We start from the raw sequence: 24812 nt of genomic DNA on the forward strand, positions 1-24812 counted from the left end.
TCCCCACGATGGGGTGAGCTCCCGTTTTTCGGTCCCTGCTCCTGTTGCTTGGTCCCTGCTCCTGCCAACCTAGCAGTTCAAAAGCACGTCAAAGTGCAAGTAGATAAATAGGTACTGCTCTGGCGGGAAGGTAAACAGCGTTTCTGTGCGCTGCTCTGGTTCGCCAGAAGCGGCTTAGTCATGCTGGCCACATGACCCGGAAGCTGTACGCTGGCTCCCTCGGCCAATAAAGTGAGATGAGTGCCACAACCCCAGAGTCGGTCACAACTGGACCTAATGGTCAGGGGTCCCTTTACCTTTATATAGTATACTTTAACTGTGCAATAATTTACCCAAAACTTTCCATCATGCACAGTGGGGTTTGTTTTTTTAAAACAACAACACTACCGCTCCAGCAGATACTTTATTTTAAAGCCCCAGCCTAGGATATTAAAGACATTCTCCATTTTTCCGACCACAGGTACGCCAGCAGAGAAGAAGGCGGAGCCCCCTCCTCTTCCTCCAAACAAGCCCACCATTGCGAAAGCAGGAATTGCTATCATTAAGGATTGTTGCGGCACCACCCAGTGCGCCATCATGTAGCTCCCTCGTCACGGGGCACCGCCTCCCCCCTGCCCCCTACGCACTCAACCCAACAGACGGGAAAACTGTGGACGGAAGAGGACATTAAGCATCCAGATATCTTGATAGTAGAGTTTCCTGTACTGTTTTTTTACAGTAACTGTTGTGTACTGAATGTACCTGTTGGTGACTCCTTCACTGTTGCACGGATCACTCAGTGAGCATGCCTAGGTTTAAGACAAGGAGTATATATATATATCTAAGTATAACTGTATCTCCAGGAGAGGGAAAGACTTGTATAGGAAAAAGAGACAGACAGATACTAGGGAGAGGGCTCACAGGTAACAGGCAGGTACCACTTTTTATCCTTATATATAGATCTGTGTGTATATAAAATGATATGTATATGGGGAGGAAGACACCCCCCACGCCCTCTGCCAGCTGTGAAATAGAAAATCATACCAAGTAATATGTAGAATAGCAATTTTAACAGTCTGTGCGTAGAATAGGATGCGCTCCACACTTCTTTCCGTTGACAAGACAGCATTTGCTCCCGTGGGCAGAATAAAAACATGGCATGGCAGCTCCTTTTAGCATCTACATAATGAATAAATATTGTAAATAGGACAAGGCAGTTGGTATTCTACCGACCAGTCATCTGTCAGACTCTTGTGGTTGTATGCAGCACGTGCTCTTACATCGGTTCGCTCAGTAGAAGCCCACAGAGGATTTGGGACTCTCAGCCGCTCCCCGCATGTACTAATGGTGAGAAATGGTAGGGATGCATGGTACGAAACTGGCAACACATATGTGGCCATTCAAAGCAAAATTCAGAGTGTCTGAAATTGCCTGCGCTTAATCTTAAGTGTTTTATCCAACAGAGTTCTACTCCCACTCAGTAGGTCTAAGTCAGTTGTGCTCAGTAAGTTCAATGGGCTTGCTCCACATAGGACTATCACAGGACTAACTCTGTAGTTATGAAGACCATTCCAGCGATGATGACTTTCAGCTGGCCTCTTACTTTTTAAGAATGTGGGGTTTCTGCTGTGCAGAGGGGGCTTTAATCCAGCCTTGTTCTTATTTTTTTTAAAGAAACAAAATTGACAAGGTTGCATGCTTGCTTGGAAATTTTATTGACAACTGTTTGGTCCCAACACACAAAACAGCACTCGAGCCACAAAACTGTCCAAATGGGAGTAGACAACAGAGGAGAAAGGCGAGCTTTGTCTCCTTGAGAGTGCATACGTTGAGGGCTTCAGTGATATTTTTTAAAACAACCAAGAAATCAAAATTAGTGAAGTGTAAATGAAATAATTTCATTCCCTTAATTCTTTTTCAGATCAGTCCAGTCACATTATTTCTTCAAGCCTTCGTAGAAAAACAAAAACAACCCCGCCCCCCACAAATTAGCTGGTTTCACACAATGAAAAACAAACTCCCCAAAAGGTAGTCTATAACTTTCATACAGCGATTTAGGTCAGAATTACACATGACTCCAGAAAGATTTCTCATTCTCTACAGGTGGCGCAACCCACACCTGTATTCCAGGTACATTAACAGTACTGTTATTTCTCCTTGAGTTTTCACCAAAACTTAGTCTATTATAGATGACTTGCAACTGTGGCTCAAAATGATGACTGTTTTTGCATTTGCATGACAGGCCCCAATTGGTCAGGTCTTTGTTTTATGCAAGCAACACATAAGGTAAATGGAAGATGTCCTCACACTTAAAGTCATGAAATGGTTCCATTCTTCTTTTTAAAAATAATAATAATAATAATAATCACTCCTATAAACCCCATCTCTGTAGAGGAAACATAAGGATGTACACACACAAACACACTGTGCCTTGCCATGATCTCAGAAAATCTTCCAGTCCTTCTCTGCATTCGTAATGGCTATATCATTATTTAGTACTGTACTGTTTAATACTCGGCTTTGTTTAAAAAACACTTTTTAAAAACAAAATCCATTTCTTCTTATTTTAAAAATAGGTCGTCTATAGCCATCAAGTGGCATTTTTCAGTTGCTGGCTGTGAAATCTAAGGCTGCTTTTTCAGTCTCACACACATTTCAAAAATATTATTTGTACGCACATATCCGTTCAGCCAGTGGAAACCTTTGCTATAGGTTCCTTCTTTCTGACGAGCAATTAAGAATCCTTGCCTGGCAAATACAACCCATTGTAAGTGCCAAGTTTACCCAACGGGGGGTATAAAAGCTTTGGTCAGAAGACATTTGAGCTCTCTATAAAAAAGAAAGTAGAAGGACTCCACTGACTTGCCTCCTTCGACAAAGGCCTGCCTTTCTAAACACCAACAGAAATGCCACTATAGGAACTGGAAGGGAAAAAACCACACACAAGAGCAGGTTTGAGCACTCAAAGTAAACATCAGAATAAAGACCAGACACAGTTAAAAACATCCTGACTCACATTAAGCTTCCCATTTACTGGATCTTTAAAATGAGGAAAAGCACCATAACTTTGGCATTTCCATGTGCTGCTCATACTTTTGTGCAAACGGAAGTAGAATCATTACTTTCCATCTTTAAAAAAAGCTCATTTAAACCCCCTTGCTGTGATTTATAACGTATGTACACTTAAACGAATATTTGAAATATCAAATACTCCCAGTAATCTCATCGGCGGATGCTGCAAGAAGCACCTCAAAGCTGACTTCAAAATGCAAAACACAAAGACTTGCTTTTCCTAAGCCAGAACAGCATCAACTTGGAGCGCTCAATAAAAGGGAAGCTTAAAAACATCCTCACCTTCCTACGAGATTCCTCAGTGGAACTGATTACAGAAAGCATTTAAAAGGGGGGTTGTAATCAATCAATGTAATCCTCTACATCAGGAATGGGTAGCTTGGGCCCTCCAGATGTTATCGTACTACCACACCCATCATCCTTGGCCACAGGTCATGCTGGCTGGGGCTGTAGTCTACAACATCTGGAAGGCCACAGGTTCCCTAGCCACGCTCTACAGTCATCTTTTGACAAGAGACAATTACAAGTCATCAGAAAAAATCCTAGGCTTTGCTCTCACCAATTTAATCCTGAAGATGCCACTGCAGGTTTTATTCCAATCTAATGACTTATTAAAAATAAAGTTCTCAATAGGCTGCTTTGCCAAAACAGACGATGCATTTGATTATTACCTGTCTGGAAAACGCACATTAAAAATTGCCTGTAGATTCATATGCTATATGAAGGCTTTACATCAGTGATGAGGTTTCAGAAACTCAAATTCCATCCCACTCCAAGTTTAGCATTTGCTAGTTTTTTCCTGGCATTCGACAGAATGTAAAAAGGAACAGTAAAACATTTAATGCTTGAAGTTTCAAATAAAAATACCTGCCCAGCTGAACTCAGTGTAAACTGAACAAAAATCTCACAAAAGGTAGTCAACAGTGACAAAGATAAACACAAGTGACCACCCGCCCGCCCCCGGTCCCATCTGTGATTTAAAATATAAAGGGTAGCCAATAGCTTCATTTTCTGTGCAGTCTGACAATGCGTTGCCTCTCACAACACGACATAGTTTAAAGCTTGGTTACAGGTGCAAGTGAAAAATTTGCTGCCAACTTCACTCTGTTTTTATGCTGCCTTTTGACTGGGCTCTCCATGGCTTCTTTGCTCGGCTGCGGTTCAACTGAAGGGCAGGGAGGTGCTGGTGTATTTTCTGCAGCTTTCGAAGCTGCATGTAAGTGGCTCGCCTCTTCTTTAGCTCTCAAAGGACTAACAGCATTCTCCTCCTCTTTCGTTAAAACAATCATCTCTAAAAGGGAAAGCAATACCGTGAAGTTTTCAGAGCAAAATTATTTTCAGATGCATCTGATCTGTGCACAAATACAGCAAGTTGTCTCCTTCAATGAAAGGATGCATTGCCTGAGCAAGGCATTATTTACATTTTGCTGAACACACGAACGTTGACTGCCACTGGCTAGAAATGCAAGCAAACAGGATGTGGTCCTTGTTACATATTGGATCCTGGTGTTCTGAAGTCCAGTACGGAAAGCTGTGAGATCTGGCGGGAAACTAAGGCTGCCAAAACTCACTGGAGAAAAAAGTTGTTCCAATAGGGATGTGTGTTATCTTAGCAGCATGTGGAAGCTGGAGTTGGACATGGTTATATGGAACACTTCCATCCCTGGATAAACTTGCTTAGGCTTTTTGAACTAAGGGTGGGAAGCAGACTAGTGTATTGAGCTACTCTAAACAAGGTAACTTTTGAAAAGTGGAGACAATCAATGTGAAGTGGCATTCACTACTACTGCAAGGGGATTGCTAAAGGGCTGTGAATTCTACCAATTAACTTCTCACAACACAGAAGTACTTCATTGCTGGTATTTTGGCATTATATACATGAGACGTTTATGCAGTCAAACAGAGCATTTTGCTGCATTTATAGACTAGGCTTCCAATTGCAGTACAATTGCACTGGAAGGGAGGGACCACTAGGGGCGCATCAGAAGATGGCTGACAATAACATCTCTCCGACCCACACGAGGTAAATTGGAGGCTGTGATGGGAGTAAAGAGCCTCCCTACCCCCCCAGGAGTATGGTGGGGGACTGCCCTTGCCTGCTCTGCCCTATACCACCCCCGAATTTGTGGGGATGGGGGCACTAGGCACAATGCCCTCCTGTGGGATTTCGGCACTCGGGGACGCCGTCTCTGATCTGCACCACTAGCTGCAAGAACTTCAAAAGAAATAATTTGGATGAAGCTAATGCACATATTTCAAGGAAGAAGGGGGAGTAAAGACTGCTAACAGAAGAGATCTCTGATAAAACAAGGCGAGTCGGAGGAGCAAGTATAGATCATGAGAAGATACGCCAAGACTCGGTATGGCAAAGGGACTGATGGGGGAGGGGTAGAAAAACCTTCCTTGTGATTAAACAAGAATCCCCCCCACCCACAAATCAGAAATGTCGTTTTAAGGACTTAAGCTGTGGATTTAAGGCTGTGTGGAGATAAACCAGAGCATGCTTTAAGAAGAGCGTGGAATGTATAAGGGCTTTGGAATGACGCAGTTAAAAATACCGTCGCCATATTGGGAAGTTCTGTTGGAGGACTTAAGTCTGAGAGGAGAAATAGAGAAATAGAGCTGTTTTTATATTGTGGATGAAACTGCTCAGTGGGACTTAAGAACGACAGTTCTGTAATTAATGATGGAAAGAGTGCTGTTATCTATGAAGGCGATGCTATATGGAAACCATCTCGATTTGAGGACTGGAAGAACGGAAAAATTCACACAGGATTATTATTGGTGTTTATCGGCTTAAGGAGGCTATCAGAAGAGATCATAAAGAAAAATGAGAAAATATATTGTCAGGGTTACTTCCAGATCCTAGCTCACAGAGGATCACGCTAGCCAGCGATCGTTAAATAAAAGTCTTTATTGAGTTACAGTCTCCATTCTCGAGCTGCTGCGTGCAACCCTACGTCTTATGCTTAGATCGGCGAAGCTCCGTCTGAGTCTCCGCCCCTTGCGCACCAACTTAATATCCTAGCCCTGCTCCACCTTTTCCGCCTGACAGTTCTCCTCTGGGTCCCTCTGCCCCCCTGGGTCTCTTCCTTCCGGGATTCTTCTGACGCTGACCCCCCTGACTCTCCTGTCTCCTTGCGCCGGGCTTTAGGACCTGGCTCCCTTTCCGGGCTGCCTACTGCGCCACCTTCCTGTGCATTTGAACTTGGCGCGCGCGCCCAACCTTCCACTTTCCGTCTAACCGTCACTTCGCTCCCCGATGAAGGTGTGGCCACTCCTGACTCGTGCCCTCCCTCCTGTTGCGAGCTGCCAGCGCTTGATCCCTGGCGCTCTTCCTCTTTCCTACTCTCTGGCGGTGACGCTGGTCCCGATCTCCAACTGCTCCCCTCTGAGTCCCCTCTGGCTCTATCTTCCTGGGGTGTCCCCCTAGTCTCCCCCCTTGCCCTGGCCACTGGTGCTCCTTTTTGTGAATCTTCTGATTCACTGGAAAGACTCAGAGATCTCGGGTCGTCGTCATCACTCATCCTTTCTTCTGCCTCCTCCCCCTCGCTCTCTGTTTCCTCCCTTGCCCTCGCCTCTGCTCCTGAACCCCTGACATCCATCCCCCCCTCGAAGCCCCCTCTTCCCCCCTCCCCTCCTTCCGGTGCGGGAACTGGGTGCTGCAGTGTCAAGGGGACGAATGTCGGGTACAGTTCGCTTCCCGTGGCGGGCCTCCATCCGAAGTCTTCCGGTTCTTCCTCCCTGCTCTCGTCGACGACGGTCACCTCTGCTTCCATCTCTGTGCCGCCGTGCTCGAAACCCTGGTCGTCCCCGAAAACGTCCATGTCCGTCTCTCCCTCGCTTCCTTCTGGAGGCGTTGCTCGTCCTGGACCCTCCAGCCACTTTCTGCGCCACTGCTCCTCTGGTCGATCATCCCACCAATACGAGGGTTCTGAAGCAGATCCCGAGGGTGACCCCTCCGGGGAACGGGCGTCTCGTGTCGGTTCCTCATCCGAGTCGAACCCCCGGAACGTGCTGGCTGAAAGCGTGGGCGTGAAAAGCCAGTCGTCGAAAAAGTCCGCTGGCATTGGCCTATGGGGGAAGAGGGCATGAAACTCTTCCTTGAGCAGAGGTTCATCTAAAGCGTAGCCCGGCACCCAGCTGTTGGCACTGGCCGGGGTGCCCTCCTTAGCGAGAAGGTATTCTACCCCCTCTTCCCCCCATCTGGAGTCCAAAATCTCCGTGACTTCGTTGAGGCGCACCTCCTGTGCCACTCCCCGTTGCCTGGTTCCCTCTCGGAGCGGACTCGGCGCCGTTCCGGGTTCCTGAAACCTGTGCGGTGCCTTGTAGGGAGTGAGCACCGATCTGTGGAACACCGGATGCATTCTGGAACCCTCCGGAAGCGCCAGCCTGAAAGCCACCGGGTTGACCTGCTCTTCGACTTGGTAGGGCCCCAGTTGCTTATGCCCTAATTTCTTCTTGGCCAACGACCTGGCCGGCACTGCGTGGGCTGCTAACCAGACCCAGTCTCCCACATGGATCTCTTCGCCAACCCTTCTGTGTTTGTCTGCCTGCACCTTGTATGCGTGTTTGGCCAGCTCCAGGTGCCGCCGCAGCTGATCGTGGACCTCCTGCAACTCCGACGCGAACGCATCTGCTGTCTGCGGCTCCCCCTCCACCAGTCTTTCCAGTCCCGGGAAGGTTCTGGGGTGCCTCCCGTTGTTGGCGAAGAACGGCGTGACCCCCGTGGACACGTGCTTCGTGTTGTTGTAGGCGAACTCGGCGAGCGGCAGGTAATCCACCCACGTCGCCGGCTGTTGATTCGCATAGCATCTCAGGTACTGCTGCATGATGGCATTGACCCGCTCCGCTTGCCCGTTGGTCTGCGGGTGTCTCGCCGACGCCAGGTTGATCTTGACGTTTAGGAAGCCCATCAGCTTCTGCCAGAAATTCGAGATGAACTGCCGCCCGCGGTCGGACAGAATAGACCGTGGCAGCCCGTGAACCTTGAACACGTGGTCTATGAACAGTTTGGCGGTTTGTTCCGCCGTGGCCACCTTCGCACACGGAATGAAATGTGCCATCTTGGAGAACAAGTCCACCACCACCAGTACGGCCGTCTTGCCCCTCGAGCTGGGCAGATCCGTGACGAAGTCCAGGGCGACTCTCTCCCATGGCTCGACCGGAGTTTGCAGCGGTTCCAACAGTCCGGCCGGCGGTCTGTGCACTGGTTTGGCCCTCTGGCAGGTGTCGCACCTCGCCACGTAGTCCGCGACTTCCCCTCTCATTCCGGGCCACCAGAAATCCCTGGCGACTAATTCCACCGTCTTCTCCTTGCCAAAGTGCCCGGCAGTGGGCGCGTCGTGCAGCTGATGCAGTACCTTGGCGCGAAGTTCGTCTCCCGGCACGTAGATGGCCCCTTTGCGGATGAGCAATCCATCTCTCAGCTGGAACCCGTCGGTCGCTGCCGTGCCCCTTTGCATCTCTGCCATCTTTGCTTGCGCGAAGGAGTCATTCTGCAATGCTCGTCGCACCGCCTCCAAGTCCACTGTCGCCGCAGCGCACGCCCACACTGTTGGTGCGAAGATGTGCATGGCGGCCGCTGGCGTGGCGTCCTCCAGATACTGCGGCTTACGGGAGAGCGCGTCCGCCATGATGTTGGTGTCCCCCGGGACATACTCTATTCGGAAATCGAAGTTCGCAAAGAACTCAGCCCAACGTATCTGCCTCTGGTTCAGGAACTGTGCCGTGCGCCAGTGCTCCAGATTCTTGTGGTCCGTGCAGACCTGCACCGTGTGCTTGGCTCCAATCAGGAAGTGCCTCCATGCTTTGAACGCTGCATGAATAGCCAGCAACTCCCTGTCCCAGATGGTGTAGTTCTGTTCGGACTTGCTGAGCTTCCTGGAGTAAAACGCCCCCGGCCGCCAAACCCCCTGCGGGTCTCTCTGCAGCAGGACTGCTCCCACGGCTCTGTCCGAGGCGTCTGTCTCGACCCTCATCGGCCTGCTGGGGTCGACATGCAGCAGCTGCTCTTCCGACGCGAAGAGACGTTTGAGTGCCTGAAAGGACCGCTCCGCCTGCTCCGTCCAGATGAACTTCTTTTTCTTGGAGCTAAGCGTGTCCGTGATGGCCGCTGTCTGCATAGCGAAGCCTTTGATGAACTTGCGATAGAAGTTCGCGAAGCCGACAAATCGTTGGACCTCCTTCCGGTTGCGTGGGCTTTTCCAATCCAACACCGCTCGAACCTTGGCGCTGTCCATGGCGAGCCCCTTGTCAGACAACTTGTAGCCCAGGAAATCCACCTCCGTCACGTCGAATTGGCACTTCTCCAGCTTGGCGTAAAGCCTATGTTGCTGTAGCCGGCTCAGCACTTCCCTGACGTGTCTGTCATGCTCCTGCTGCGATTCCGAAAAGATCAGGATGTCATCCAAGAAACAGACGCACGTTTTGTAGAGGAGCCCCGCCAACACGTGATGCATGAAAGCTTGAAAAACGTGGGAGCCATTTTGCAATCCAAAAGGCATAACCCTATATTCGTAGGTGCCCAGGGGCGTGAACATGGCTGTCTTCCACTCATCTCCTTCCCGCATGCGAATGAGGTTGTACGCCCCTCGCAGGTCCAACTTGGTGAACACGCTGCCCTTGCGTACTTTTGCGAGGAGGTCGTCGATTCGGGGCATGGGGAAGTCCGATGGCTTGGTCACACTGTTCAAAATGCGGTAGTCCACTACGAGTCTTTTTTTGGGGCGTGTCTCGCTTCTTCACAAAGAATACAGGACTGCCCCCCGCTGCCTGGGACTCTCGGATGAAACCGCGCTTCAAATTATGATCTATGAACTCTTTGAGTTCCTGCAGTTCGTCTTCAGACATGGAATACAGCTTCCCTTTGGGCAGCGCCGCCCCCGGCAGCAGGTCAATTTTGCAGTCATATGGTCTGTGGGGGGGTAGCTTGTCTGCCTCCTTCTCGCAGAAAACCTCCAAAAATTCTGCGTACTTGTGGGGAATCGCTTGCAGCGTGCCTAGCAGCAGCTGTGACTCCTCTTGCTCCCCTTCCTGCTGGGGCATGATGCAGTGTTCAGCACAAAAGGAAGAGCCGAAGGTCAGCTGCCTCTGGTACCAAGCCAGCGTCGGGCTGTGCTTGTCCAGCCAACTCATGCCCAATACAATAGGCGTGTCTGACAGCTGAGTGACGTTGAAGCTGATGATTTCCCTGTGATTTCCAAGCCGCAGCACCATAGGTGGCGTCTGCTTCACCACCTGCCCCCCTAACAGCTCCCTGCCATCCACCGTGACAACCTGCAGGGGCAGCGTGGCAGGCAGCAACTGTATAGCGTGCCGGTCGACAAAGTCCTGCCCTATGAAGTCTGCATTGCTTCCCGAGTCGACGGTGATTGGCACGTCCATGGTGATGCCATTGGGTAGCTGGAGCGATGCGGTGAGCCTCACTACTGGCTTGGGCGGGAGGGGGTCCATGGGTGGTAAAATCTCTGGGGACTGCTTCACTGACACGTCTGGCTGGGCCCCAGTGCCTCTTCCTCCAGCCAGACATCGTCGTTTCCCTGCTGTGGTTCTCCGTGCTGCGTTGCTGCAGTCACCATTGCTGAGGCTGCAGTGTGCTTGTGGAGCCTCCGGGGACACTCTTTCGCCATATGCCCTGGATCCTCGCAGATATAACACTTCCTGTTCCCTCTAGGAGGCTTCGTTTTCACTGCTGCCGGTGCTAGGGCTCTGGCTGCTGACTGAGCCCTTGCACTCCCAACCTCCATCGGTTCCACCCCTCCCCCTGTTGGAGGCGTGGATTGCGCACGCGCTGCTTCTCTGGGAAGGAAGGAGGAGCCCCTGGCTGGTTCGCGCCCGCTGCGCCCTTCGTCCCTGCTCCACGGACGTTCTTCCAGTCGCACCCCCACCGCCAGCGCCCTCTGAACGATCTCCTGCGTGGTCCGGGGTCTCTCCCCCCTCGCAATCTCATCTTTAACCGAGTTGTGCAAGCCCTCCCAAAAAAGGTCTCTGACAGGAGCCGAATCTCTGTCCCATTCCAGGGCACTGACCAAAGCGAAAAAGCGGGCATGATACTGCCTTACGCTGGCCCTCCCTTGCCTTAGTCCATGCACCTCCTTTCGGGCAAGATCCACGTCAATGCTTGATAAAAAACAGCCATCCATCGCTTTAATAAAGGCGTCCGCATTTTGGAGCGCAGGATCCTTATCTCTCCACAAATTGCGCAGCCATGCTTTAGCGTCTCCATGCAAATGGGACATGACGAACCCCACTTTCTCTTGTTCATCTCTAAAGTCTTTGTGCAGCAGTTGCAGTGCACACATTACGTCTGCTCTAAAGTTGGGGTACTGTTGCAAATTCCCATCGAAGTGAGAGACCAGACCGCCTGTGCGTCTCCCCAACCCAATCCCCTCTGGTTTGGGAGTCTGTTGCCCTTGCTTCGTAAGCACGTCCAACCTGACCTGGAGATCCCTGTAGGCGGCAGCTGCTTCCTCCTCTCTCTTCCTGGACGCCAGCGCCTCGGCATTCAGTCGTGAAACTGCTTCTCTGAGTTCCGTTATTTGCTGTTCGGCCGTCATATTGTCTGCCGTTCGTGAGCTCTCTTGTAGGCACCCGCTTTCTCTCCTCTCCGCGAGGCCATGGATGCCCACAATTTGATGGGACGGAGCTTACTGTCAGGGTTACTTCCAGATCCTAGCTCACAGAGGATCACGCTAGCCAGCGATCGTTAAATAAAAGTCTTTATTGAGTTACAGTCTCCATTCTCGAGCTGCTGCGTGCAACCCTACGTCTTATGCTTAGATCGGCGAAGCTCCGTCTGAGTCTCCGCCCCTTGCGCACCAACTTAATATCCTAGCCCTGCTCCACCTTTTCCGCCTGACAGTTCTCCTCTGGGTCCCTCTGCCCCCCTGGGTCTCTTCCTTCCGGGATTCTTCTGACGCTGACCCCCCTGACTCTCCTGTCTCCTTGCGCCGGGCTTTAGGACCTGGCTCCCTTTCCGGGCTGCCTACTGCGCCACCTTCCTGTGCATTTGAACTTGGCGCGCGCGCCCAACCTTCCACTTTCCGTCTAACCGTCACTTCGCTCCCCGATGAAGGTGTGGCCACTCCTGACTCGTGCCCTCCCTCCTGTTGCGAGCTGCCAGCGCTTGATCCCTGGCGCTCTTCCTCTTTCCTACTCTCTGGCGGTGACGCTGGTCCCGATCTCCAACTGCTCCCCTCTGAGTCCCCTCTGGCTCTATCTTCCTGGGGTGTCCCCCTAGTCTCCCCCCTTGCCCTGGCCACTGGTGCTCCTTTTTGTGAATCTTCTGATTCACTGGAAAGACTCGGAGATCTCGGGTCGTCGTCATCACTCATCCTTTCTTCTGCCTCCTCCCCCTCGCTCTCTGTTTCCTCCCTTGCCCTCGCCTCTGCTCCTGAACCCCTGACATATATGAACAAGATGTGATGTGGAAACAGCAAGATAAGACTGGATAGAATTATGAACTTTGTTTGGACTGATTTGGACATTAATGCAGTAGCAAGAAGATGATCAGAATCCCCCTTCGGATCTTGAAATATGGGTTCCCTCAACAAAATTTAAAATTCAGCTTTGTAATTCGGAATTTATGTGATGTGATTTGATTTGATGTGATTGGCCGGTTAAAAAAAATTATTTAAAAAAAAACCAAAAACAATTGCACTGGAAGGGAAGTCCAACGATTTTGGAGGTCCTGAAACAAAGGCAGAATGGCTCCTATTGGAAACAGCTACTGGTCAGAATGTCCAAGGACAGACCTCCTTTAAGAGCACACTCATTTTTACCTGAAAGGGTTGGTGGATGTTCTTCGAACTGAATGAGATCTGCCGGTACAAGGATGACTGGGTCTGGTCTCAGTTGCGGGGAAGGCAGACAGGAAGGGACAGGCTCACACAACAGATCCACAGGCGACATGTTTGTGAGGCAAAGCAGCTCTTGCTCAGTCGAATTAGAGACTGCAGGAAAAACAGAGGAGAAATTGTAACTCACTACCAGGAGTCAGGAGGTCAGCAATAAAAAACAAATCATGTTAGTGAAGTTAACAACTCTATTCCAAGAAACGAAAACCATGCAGGCCTAGTGATCCCAACAACTCTTCCCAGTAGGTGTTGGCCCAATGAGGCAGTTGCAAGGACTGAAGGTCCCTTCCCACAGTTGCTTTTCAGAGTTTTTTCCAAGCAATCAGTTTGCATCCAATCTCTCTTCTGCTCATTTCTCTGCATGTTCTGGAGACCAGCAGGGAGGGGAACTGGTTGCAGCAGGAGGGAGACTCCCTAGATTCTTCAGCAGCTGGCCTCCTCTCTCTCTGCCTCCTGGCCCCCTTCCTCTCTGGCCTCCAAATCAGGACTGCTCTCTGCCCCAGCCTCTTCCTGCTCACTAAACCCGGTTGTCTCTTCTGTTTCCAACACCTCCTCCTCCCAGTCTGTTCCCTCTTCTCCCCGACCACTCGTTGTCGTCTGTCTCCCCCAGACCCCTGGCTCTGAGCTTTCTTCCCCTGGGGGTGCCCTTGGGGGTTTCCCAGCTGGTGCCTCCCAGTACTCCTCTGCATCCAGCCAGTTCATCATGGGTTCTGACTTTCCTCTTAGAGTAGTAGTTGACTCTCAGACATCAACAGAGCCTTGCAGACCCAGTGGCCCAAGCTCAAAAGGAGGCATGAGTTAGGCAAACGGCTTTCTGGATCATAGCCACAGTGACTGCCTTTACTTGTGACTACAGTGCCCAATTTATCCCCAAGCTGATTTAGTGTTGCATTCAACTAAGTCCTACTCAGAGCAGACCCACTGAAATCAATGAAGCTAAACCAGCCATGTTCACTATGTACAGCATGGGTCGGCAAACTAAGGCCCGCAGGCCGGATGAGGCCCAATTGCCCTCTGGATCCGGCCCGCGGACGGTCCTGGAATCGTCGCTTGGATCGGTGTGATTGTTCAGGTTGCGCCATTTTTTTGCAATTTTTTCCCGGCGACATCCCCCCCCCCCACACTGCGGCAACGCCTCCTCCCTCCCTCTCCCCACCCTGAGGAGGAAGGGAGCTGGGCTTTGATTGATGACAGCCAATCTGAAGCCTCAGTGTGGCCCAGACTCATCACCCGCCCGCAGGCCTCTTCATCGATGGTCGTGCTGTGAAGATCGTGACGGGTGCATCATGGGGCTTCGGCTGGAGCTTGGTGCGTCTGCTGGCCCCGCGCATTGGAAAACTGGCCAGGAAAGGAGAGGTGCCACCACCACCGGCTCCCAACCGCAGACAGAGCGGCGGAGGAGGTAGGAAAGCAGGGGGGGAGAGAGAAGTCCCTCTCCGCTGTGTGTGTGTGTGCGCGCAGTCCGGCCCGCCACAAGGTCTGAGGGGCGGTGAACTGGTCCCCTCCTAAAAAAGTCTGCTGACCCCTGATATATAGCAATTACCAGAATCTGATGCTTCTAGTTTTAATTCCAAGGATTCACTTGCTTCTGCTGTCTCTGTAGCTTGTCCATCACCATCGGCAAGAGGAAGGCCAGGCAAGCTAAAACGAGCTATGAGAAGGGAAGACGGTGAGCAATGCTTCCCTTGGGCAAATATGCTCACCAGTAATTCATGTATTTCTTTTTTTAAAAGTTATCTCTAACCAGGGATTACTTACTTTTCATGTCGTTCTTAAGGACAATAATTCTCTTATGACCATGACCTTTTATCCAGACCACCTAATTAGAAGGCAATGATGACAATGTTTGAGGTAAGATGACTGAACTCAGCAAAACTCTCTATTTTGACTGTTTTTCTTCTCTTTCTTTTCTGGTATTCCCTCGTGAAGCGAACTACATTCAATATTAGGCAGGATTCCAACAGTTGTTAAATATTCTCTCTGCCGCCCCACCCGCCTGGCTTAACAAAATGTCAATTAAGAAAGGATTACAAGTCCTTTGATCATATCATTTATTTGATTTCTTCCCTACCCTCCACTATAATGTCCCAATTGTGTGTGTGTGTGGGGGGGGAGGTTTAACAGCAATTTAAAACAAACTAGGAGTTACAGCAATAGGGTGGGTTCTAAAAATTATTTTATCCCAAGCTTCAAAGGCCAGGGTAGGGTTAGGGTGCCCCACCCCCACCTGTCTATCATTTGACACCAGGTGACTGGCACCTGTTGAAGTTGGTCCCATGAGGGTGAGGGAGGAGAGAGTTCAAAGGGCTTGCGCAAACCAGTGTGCTGTGCTTCCCAAACCATGAGCGCAGCGCTTTCCAGCTGGCTCCTGGGTGCTAGGAAAGCACTGCATAGAGGGCAGCGCCTGCAAAGTCCCTTTTGGCCAAGTCCTTCCCTTATGAGCCCAGAATGGCCTCGCCGGTCAAATGGGGGAGGCCTGGGGGGCCAAATCTGGCCCACAGGACAGAAGTCCTTCACCTTTGTTCTAAGCCAGTGGTTTTCAACCTGTGTGCCGTGGCACCCTGGGGTACCTTGAATAATAGGGGTGCCACGGGCAACACTGGCCTCTGTCCCTCTTTCCTTCCCTCCCTCCTCTGATGCCCTCTTGCATTTTCTGCCTTCCAAAGGCTTGCACAACTGTTTGTTGCAGCAGCCTTGGCTACAAGCTTCCCAGGTGAATGGTGCCTTTGGCCATGGGGTGCTTCCCAGGCCTCTGTGGGGCAGTGTTAGGAAGCACCTCTCTTTGGGGCATGGGTGGCAGAAGCGGTTACCTCCCAAGGACAGGGGAGAAGAGGCTGAGGGAACACCCCACAAGGGTGTTCGAAAAAGGTGAGAGGCTGCCAGATCTGCAGGCAAGGGGTGACATAACTGGGCTCCTGAGCCCCACAGGGGTGCCGCAGAAAGACTGTAGCTGATCGAGGGAGCCGTGGACTCAAAAAGGTTGAAAGCCTCTGTTATAAGCACATTCAAAAGAATGAACTTAAGACTTTTCTACATGGTTCTGCACAGCAGGAACACTCCCAACTGGAGGTTTCAAAGCATTCTCATCTGAATGCTTAAAATACCTTTTTAAGACCTCTGTGCTGAAGGCAGGAAGGTGGAAGCAGTGAGTGCAAGAGGTTGGGGTGGGGATTGCTTAGCGCTTGTTTAAATGGCGAACATTTAGAAATGTAAAATATTTGAACATTCTGAAGCTCTGGAAAATCCCATTTCCCAGTTTTTCCTCCCTTTTGAATTGAGGAGGGCTCACAGCACAAAGCCAGGCAATCCTAGTCTTCAAATCACCTGCCTGACTTCGCAAGAGCTCATCTATATTAAAAAGCACCGATTAAACTGCACATGCGGATCTAAGGATTCAATTAAGTACTACTACTAAAAAGAAAAACACAACTGCTACAAACCAGTGGAATTGCTCCCAGGAGTTCTTCAAGATTATTGTAGCCATATGCTTTGGGTTGCAACACTTCACCTGTGTATTTGCTATAAGCTGTTGAGAACTCATGAAAGAAGATCTGCTGGTAATGGTAGGTATGAAGCAAAGACCTCACTTTCTTGGCAAAAACATACAGGCTTGTGAGCTTGACATATTCTGCCTCACCATCAACAAAAACCTGTGGGAGGGAAAACCACGCATATGAAGTCTTCCGACCTTTGGGCATTGCAGAGTATTTAATAAAAGAACATCCCTGAACACATTTTTTACCCCGCTCTTCATTTTAATTGCAATTCGGTTTGGAGTTGCACTTAAAAACAAATCCAACACATGTGATACAGTTACTAAAACATTAGGTTGATCTGTATATGCAAGAAGCCATAATTAAAAGCTTCATGTGAGTCACCGGCTGCAATCCTTCCTTGAGAACGCCCGAGTGCCTCATTTCAGTTACATTAAGGCTGGAATATAAAGCGACCTGGACTCTAAGGTTATCATCAGAGGCTGTACACAAATCCAGTTGCTGTCACTTCCGCTCAAGGCACAGTAAATGATCAGCAGCTTTGAGTCCAGGTCACCCTGCCCCTTGTACTGGAGGGAACAATCTTACGTTTCTTCCAGTTGTTGGAGGCCACATACTGAAGGGCAATATAACAAGGCACGCTATTCAGGGTATGGCGTAATGGATTGTGGCTAGGAAACCGAGGGAACAAGTTTCTGCACTTAGAACTAAGCAGCAGCAGCAGCAGCAGCTGCAAAGATTCCTAATCCACTGGAACCCTTCCTTCTCTTCCTTTGATCTGTTTTCTATGTCCACAAACTGAATCCTTGTCTGCACATACAACAGCTGTCTGTTTTTCTCAGCTGACTCTTCTGCTGTCCAATTTTATTTCTCCTTGTTTTCAATGCTGCCTGTTAACTTGAGCTCTCACACCTGCTCCCGAAAGGTTAATCTAAGCCCAGCGGGCAGAGGTTCAATCCCTGACATCTCCAGATGTAAGCAGGGAACCGGAATGGTCCACCGCCTGAAACTTTGAAGACCTGTTGCCAGCCAAGACTATACTGAACTAAATGGGTGAAAGGCCGTAGCTCAGCTGTAAGGCACTGCCTTCTATGCAGAAGGTGCCAGGTTCAATCCCTGGAATCTCCAGGTAGGGTAGAGAGATGCAACTGCCTGGAAATCTGGAGAGCTGCTGCCAGTCTGTGTTGGTAACTCTGGGCTAGATGGACCAATAGCTTGACTCATAAGGCAGCTTCCTGCGGTGAATAGCCTGCTCTGGTTTAAAGCAGCTTCTTGCATTCCGAAATTCATTTAATAGGCCATTAATGTATGTCTGCACCACCACAAAACCTCAAAGTACCTTCAACAACTCCTCCACATTTGCTGTTACTCCTTCTCCACTAACATTACTCTCCTCCATTTATCTCTTTGACTGTGACCTTGGGTTTCCTGGCCTCTAGTCAGCAATTGCTCAATTTCCCTGCTTTCCTTTATAGTAGCTTATTTTAGGCCCTGAATCACTAATTAATAACCAAAGTGAAGCCACATCCACACCATACATTTAAAGCTCTATGTCAATTTAAGTTATGGCTTACCACAAAGAACCCTGGGAACTGTAGTTTGTTAAGGGTGCTGAGAGTTATTAAGAGACTCCCCCTACTCCCTCCACAGAGCTACAATTCACAGAGTTCCCTAGGAAGAGAGCCTGACTGTTAAACTACTCAGAGTTGCAGCTCCATGAGGAAACTACAGTTCCCAGGATTCCTTGGAGGAAGCCATGGCTGTTATAGTAGTATCATAGTGCTTTAAGCTTACAGTGCAGATGTGACCGAAGACCAGTGGTGTAGCAAGGGGACGAAGCTGTGGCCCCAGGCACAAATTTCTGAGGGAGTGCAACCACGCCCCCCCCCCAGGTGCCGACTTGGGTAAAGTTGGCAAAGGCAGCGGAGCAGCCCAGGCCCATGGTGAGTGGTCTCGGATGGAGAGAGGTGGTCAAGGGGCAACCCCAGCAGAAGCCCAACGCTTCTCTCCATGGATGTTGGAAGGATTTGCCTTCCAAGGGCCATGTCAGCTGGTAGGGCTCCCCACACAGCATGGCCCGGCTTCACTTTGGTGGCAGGAGTGCCCCTGCGGCATTTGTGGTTTGCCCACCCCGGGCACTGGCAACCCATGCTATGCTTCTGTATTAATGAAGACTGATTCATGAAGAAAGGAAAACAGAGCCCAGCATAGCAAACAAGTGCTACGCTGGGCAATAGGAGTCAAGCCATCTTCTCCCTTACCTCCGTGAGATAAGGCACGCTCATCAGGAGTTCAGTAAACGTCATGAAGCCATATTCACATGGATTCAGGAGAGCGCCCTGGGTGGTTTCATAATGCCTTTTAAGCTCTTCAACAGAAACAAAGTTGGTTTCATCCAAGGTCATCAGAAGCACCAGAAGCTGGGTAGCCAAGGTCCGGAGAGACTTTTTATTTATAAGCTGGAGCTGTTTACCAGATTCTACATCAACGACCTGGAGGAGTTTGAATAAAAATGGTGGTGGGTGGGCAAATCCAGTTACACCAATGCGCAAGGCAAAAGCTGCTAACACACTGCAGCTTTAAGAAGGGATCTTGCTGTTTAGCAGTCAGATTTAAGAAGCATTCTGCACACTGTTTTATTTACATCACCTATATATAACCCAATTAACAATGTCCCCTGGGTGGCTAGCAATAAAAATAAAAAACCCCATAAAAGGCAGACAAGAACATTAAATTGAAACAGCAAAACCACAGTAGAAAGAAAACCTAAACGAAAAACAACCAGAGTGAATCACACATTAACAAAGCAGAACTAAAAGATGTGAAGATCTTAGAATGATCTTAAAATGAGAAATCTTCACCTGGCACAGAAAAGACCATAACTTTGTTCCCAGCAAGCCAGGGTGGGAGGAAATATTCCATAATCAGGGCGCCACTGCTGCAAAGGCCCTTTCTCTGGACACTTCCAGCTGCTTCCAACATAACCCCCAGCCCTCCTTGGAAGAACGTGTAGCTACAAATCATATCACAAAGTAGCTTTGTCTGTAAAATCTGCTGCACCCAATGGCTGTTTTAACGGATTAACCAAAATCCAAGAATCTCAGAGAAACTCAAGAATCTCATAGCTTTTGACAAAGCATCAGCTTCCTGCCACTTAATTTTCCATTCTGCTGTGTGCCCCTGAGGCTGTGATCATTTCCGGCAGGGACAGGGGGAATCTATTAGTAACTTATTCTAATTGAGATTCTTGGGTTTCTCTAGTGATCCAATTATACTGAAAACGAACACGAGTTCTTTAAAAAACACACCATCCATATTGTTTACGCTGCACTTTACGCAGAGAGAAGGACCAGTCATTTAAGATCTTGGTATTATTTTTCATCATGTATCTGAGCAATACAGGTCTCTCTCCCTCTCTACGCCCCTCCCTCAGTCCCCACCAAATCTACATTTGTCATGCCAAGTCGTGCTAAAATATACCTTGATAGCATGGCAAAGTTTCTGCATCAGAGCTGGAACAGAGCCAACATCGTAGTCCTGGAGACGCAACGGGTAGCCAAATGTTTTAGCGTATTCAGTGAGCACATCTGCCATCATAAGGCATTTGTCTCTCTGAGATCGGAGCAATTTAACAAACTGGGCAGCTAAAGCTTTGACCTTTTCCGCATCTGTTAGTGCAAGGATTTTCTCTTCACCACATTCCAGCACCTGAGGGTAGAAGTCAGCTTGGTTAATGGAATTATTTAGGTGGGGGCTGGGGAAGGCAGTACTTACAATGCACAAATGGAGTACAGTGGAACCTTGGGTTATAGCAGGGATCCGTTCTGGAGGTCCCGCCGCAATGACGCACATCGAAGCGCCGCTTCTGCCCATGCACGAGTGGCGAACCCGGAAGTAACCCCGTTCTGGTACTTCCGGGTTTGCCGCGGATGTTCGCCGAAGCGGAAGCAAGCGGAGGCGGACACAGAACAAGGTTTGACTGTATTAGAATGATCTCCCCCCCCCCACTTGCAATTCTTTCCAGGTGGTGTTGAAATACCATGATTTTATAAGTTTCCCCCGCTAATTGTTAACACGAACAGTTAAATGGCTTTTTAAAAAGAAGTGGTTTACTTCCAACGTTTGCCCATGTAAGTGCAATAGCACCCAGTAACCCCTCTAAAAACAAGGCTCAGTTCTATAGGCAACAAGAGTTTTCCCCAAACGCTGAGCACAACTCAATAAGGCTAGAAAGGTTATTTAGTGTGGATGCACGAGGACCCCAGAGTATCTTGATTCTACCTGCAGGACATCTGGTATGGCTTCGAAGAGTTCAAGTAGTTTGGTAAATCCATAATAGGCAAGTCTGCATTGGCGCCCAAAGTGGTGGTGATAGAATGGGATAAATTTATTGAAAGGCATGCGAAAATAGGGTTGGTGGCGCAACAAGTCCACTGCTTCCTTGGAGAACTGCTTTGTCCTTTCCACTTCTTCCTTGGTACGTTCTGAAAACGAGAGAAGAGATGCAAAACTAAGGAAAGTAAAAGCAACAAGACTAATACTTTAGCACTCTCCCAGCAACAAGGCTTCTATTCCAGCTCAACTGCTAGTTTAAAGGAGTGCTCTCCAGAACACAGCAGCTACTAGCCACAGTTAGCTCTGCTTCACCTCCACGGTCAGAAGCGTTGTGTCTCTGAAAACCAGTGGCTGGGAATCACAGGTGGGCAGAGTGCTGCTTGGCCACTATGAGAAAAAGAACCTGGACAAGATGGGCCATTGATCCAGCAGACTCACCTTACCTTGCATTGCTTCTCAAGACACATTCTGAATTTTTAAGAACTGATTATCGTCATTTTTCAAAATTGACTTCTAACACTTTGTTTTCAAATTGCTACAACCTGTCCTGGGACTTAATGGTGAAGGGAGGTATGAAACAGAATGACAGCAATATATAACTTTTATTTTGCATCAGGTCATAAGCATCTTTACTCTTAAGGCTCAAGGCACCCGTGGGAATAGAATCCTTGGCCAGGGAGTCTCTTATGTTCTTTAGGCGTCATGCAAAAATGCTCTTCATTCTCTGCAGCTTTTTAGAGAGTTTGGATATCAATCTTTTGTTTAAATTGCATTCTGTTCTGTTTGTGTTTACATGTAAACTACCCTGTGATCTTTTCTTTAAATAAAAGGATATACGAATTGCCCAATCAAAACACAGCTCCAAGTCTCTACCTGCTGCTCACCATAAACTTCAATTCATTCACAAAAAAGCCAAAAGTATACTTGTCACCAGGGCACCAACTATAGTCTGACCTGTGTGTTAAAAAAAGAAAGAAAAAGGAAGAGGGTTAAGTTCCTAAAACGAGGATGTACCTCTTTTGGGGATACAAATTACCATCTCATTATCTTGCATAGACAAACAGATTGTTGTGTCTGGAATTTCTGATATGAGATCCACCAACTCGCACACTCCATATTCCGTCACGTCCCAGTCTTTTGAGAAGCACCTAGATAATGGGATGGAAAGAAGTGAATTCACATTCAAGGTATTTAGGGTAAACAAGAACAGAAAAGGGCACAATCCAGCACCTTTTCCATTGCTACCATCTCCACATGAAGATATGAATAATACGAGAGGCAACGGGAAGTGTTCAACTCAGAATTAGACCCACTGAAGTTAATGAAGAGGAGTACGTTCATCAATGTCAATGGGTCTACTTTGAGTAAAACTTAGGAGCAGGCCCTGGCATTGCCGGTGTTTAAAAATCGGTATCATTAAGTGTTTCTCTAGACATTTCAGACTTTCAATCAGAAAGTTCTCAAGATTTCTCCTTCTCTATTGCAAGTTTCTAACAGAACTTTTGGAAAATTTTAGTGCGAGGGAAAATCCTGCCCCATTCCTAGGTATTCTTTAAACATACCAGAGGACCCAGGAAGGGAAGAGTAGGTCGTGGTTAACAAGCCAAAGTTTGTGTCCCCCATGAATCCATACAGCAAACCACCAAGTGCATCATCCTGCCTGCCTTTAGGATTGGCCAACTTCATAAGATTTAACATCAGCCATTTTTTACCCCCCCACCCACACCCTTCCTTCTCAACTTGGCTTTTGTTTCTGCTCCTCAGATTCTGACTTTGGAAAGGAGAAAGCTGCTCCTTCCCCTTCGAAGGGGAAATGTTACTTCCCTGAAGCTCAAAGTCTTTAATTTTTTTCATTTAAAAAAAGCTTTGATGTGTCAATGTGTAAACACAGGCTATGCACAGGCCACAGTTCTCTTTACGTACCAATGATAAGCTTGAAAGAACTCCCTCACAACCACTTGCTTGCTGGCCTGGGACTTGAGAAGCTTAAACAGGTCTTGAGTAAATCGCTTCACTTGGGCCCTATGCGTTAAGGTTAACAAACGCTTGGTGCCTATCCCGAGAATCTGGAAGGAAGAAGACACCACATTTTAGATGAAGTATGTGACTCCCACAGTCAAAACACTGCTGCATTTGAGCTTATTTGCAGCCGCATGCCATGAGAATAAGTATCTGCACACCAAGCTTAGCCCCGATTGCTTCTTCACACCAGTAATGACATTTCCCTGGCTCTCCACATTGTCCAGTAAAGCAACTCTTGCAGTCAAACTTGGCACTGTATTTTTACATTGTAGGAACCCCTCTGGGACAGGTAAGAAGTCAGTATTAACAAATAGTGGCAGGTATTGGCAAAAGGCTTACTTATTTAAAACAAGGGGGTCCAACACATGGCTCAAGGGCTGAATCCCTGTTACCTCTTCACCTCCTCTTCAATGTCCCACCACCACTCCCCAGGCTCTGAGCCTTCTTCCCTTGAGGGTTCCCCAGCAGGTTCCTCTGACCATTTCTCTGTGCCCAACCAGTTCATGACACATGACAGATGTGTTCTGGGTTACAGGCTGACCATAGGCCATTCTGGCCAAGGATGATGGGAGCTGGGAGCGCAACAATGTGTGGAGGGTACCAGACAGGGCTGGTGCTCTATTAACTGCAACAGCCATTAAGCAGCTTGAGAAGACAACTGCCAAGGTGAGGCGATGGCAAAGCTTTCCAGGTGTTGGGCAATAGCCAACATAGGATACCTATTGGAACAGAGCTGCCAATCTCATCTTCTGGCATGCAACCTGGACAGATGCAAATGCCTTTGATGTCCTGGGTCACAGCAGTAAAGCTACATACCAAAAGATTACGGGTAAGAGAATCCCTTCCAAGCAATCGGCAATGTAAAAGTAGGACCTTGCTTGTCCTACGTAAATTAAATTTCAACACCAGCGTCTTAAAGAGGGGATCTACAACATCCCTGAAGACGGTGGAAGGCACCAGATAACTTTTCTTCACTGCTGTTATCCTGACACACCACCCTTAAAGTCAAAATGAGGACTTTTTTACTGCAGTTAAAGCTAGCCTTTTATGTGAACTGACACTCATCACGCATGGAAACACGCACTTCAATAAAATTGAGACTGAACTCACCTGCAACACATGAGGCACCGCTTCCAGCAACTCCATTAACTTGGAACACCCATAGTCAGACACACGACATTGCTTTGCAAAATGGTGATGGTATGTTGGGATGAATTTACTGACAGGCATGATACACGATGGCTGGTTTTTAAGGAGATCAATCACTTCTCTGCTGAACTGAATAAGTTGTGGGTTACCCACAGGGCTTGTAGAACGGAGAATCCAAGGCTCTAAAAGGGGGGGGGGGGACAAGAAGAACTCTCTGGCTTAGGAGGTAAGGGACATAAATGGAATATGTATGATGAAAACTACAGGCAAAACTAGGAGTAAATCAGAACAGGAACACCATGGATTTGGGGGAAGTATCACGTCTCTACAGACTAAAATCAACCGTATTTTTCGCTCTATAACACGCACCCGACCATAACACGCACATAGTTTTTAGAGGAGGAAAACAAGAAAAAAAATATTCTAAACGAAACAGTGGATGTCTGATTTTTTTGTTTCATGCTGTGGCCACAGACATGTGATCTGACGGTGAGTTTGGGGTAGCCCAATGCAAAAATCCTGAGGATCCATGTGGATCCATGCTTTGTAACCACGTTTTTGCACCACTGCGGCCCCAGGCAATAGTGGGTGCGTGATTTTTTTGGTGCAAGCTGTAGCCATGGACATGCTATGTGAGCTGATGGTGAATCTGGGGTGACCCAGTGCAAAAATCCTGAGGATCCATGTGGATCCGTGCATTGTAACCAGACTCTCTGTCCCTCTATTCTCCCCCCTAAGCAGCTCTTCTCCCACTTTGCTGTTTCAAAGTGAGCAAAGCGAGCCACGGAGGAGGGAAGGAAGGGGAGCCATGGATCCTCTGCTCACGACTACAGCAAATCCCCCCGCCATCCGTAGGCATTCGCTCCATAACACGCACAGACATTTCCCCTTACTTTCTAGGAGG

At 48.6% G+C, this 24812-nt stretch overlaps 2 protein-coding genes across 7 annotated transcripts in view; one reads left to right on the plus strand and one right to left on the minus strand.

Moving 5' to 3' along the window:
- Positions 1-1195, plus strand: part of BMERB1 (bMERB domain containing 1) — a 49158-nt gene extending 47963 nt beyond the window's left edge. The window contains exon 6 of the mRNA XM_082200159.1: positions 461-1195. Coding sequence (XP_082056285.1) covers positions 461-582 — 122 coding nt within the window. The 3' untranslated portion in view covers positions 583-1195. The remainder of the gene's footprint in view (positions 1-460) is intronic.
- Positions 1196-1670: 475 nt separating this feature from the next.
- The window catches only part of MARF1 (meiosis regulator and mRNA stability factor 1), a 46072-nt gene continuing 22930 nt past the window's right edge, over positions 1671-24812 (minus strand). For all 6 annotated transcript variants that reach the window (XM_082200013.1, XM_082200011.1, XM_082200014.1 and 3 more), the window contains exons 17-27: positions 23870-24090; positions 22661-22803; positions 21752-21885; positions 20684-20886; positions 19883-20110; positions 18664-18894; positions 16349-16558; positions 14667-14727; positions 14452-14559; positions 12834-13004; positions 1671-4342 (exon numbers count right to left, since the gene is read on the minus strand). In XM_082200013.1, coding sequence (XP_082056139.1) covers positions 4107-4342; positions 12834-13004; positions 14452-14559; positions 14667-14727; positions 16349-16558; positions 18664-18894; positions 19883-20110; positions 20684-20886; positions 21752-21885; positions 22661-22803; positions 23870-24090 — 1946 coding nt within the window. In that variant the 3' untranslated portion in view covers positions 1671-4106. The remainder of the gene's footprint in view (positions 4343-12833; positions 13005-14451; positions 14560-14666; positions 14728-16348; positions 16559-18663; positions 18895-19882; positions 20111-20683; positions 20887-21751; positions 21886-22660; positions 22804-23869; positions 24091-24812) is intronic.

This window comes from Podarcis vaucheri (genome assembly GCF_965113315.1).
Source record: "Podarcis vaucheri genome assembly, chromosome: 14".
Lineage (NCBI taxonomy): Eukaryota > Metazoa > Chordata > Lepidosauria > Squamata > Lacertidae > Podarcis > Podarcis vaucheri.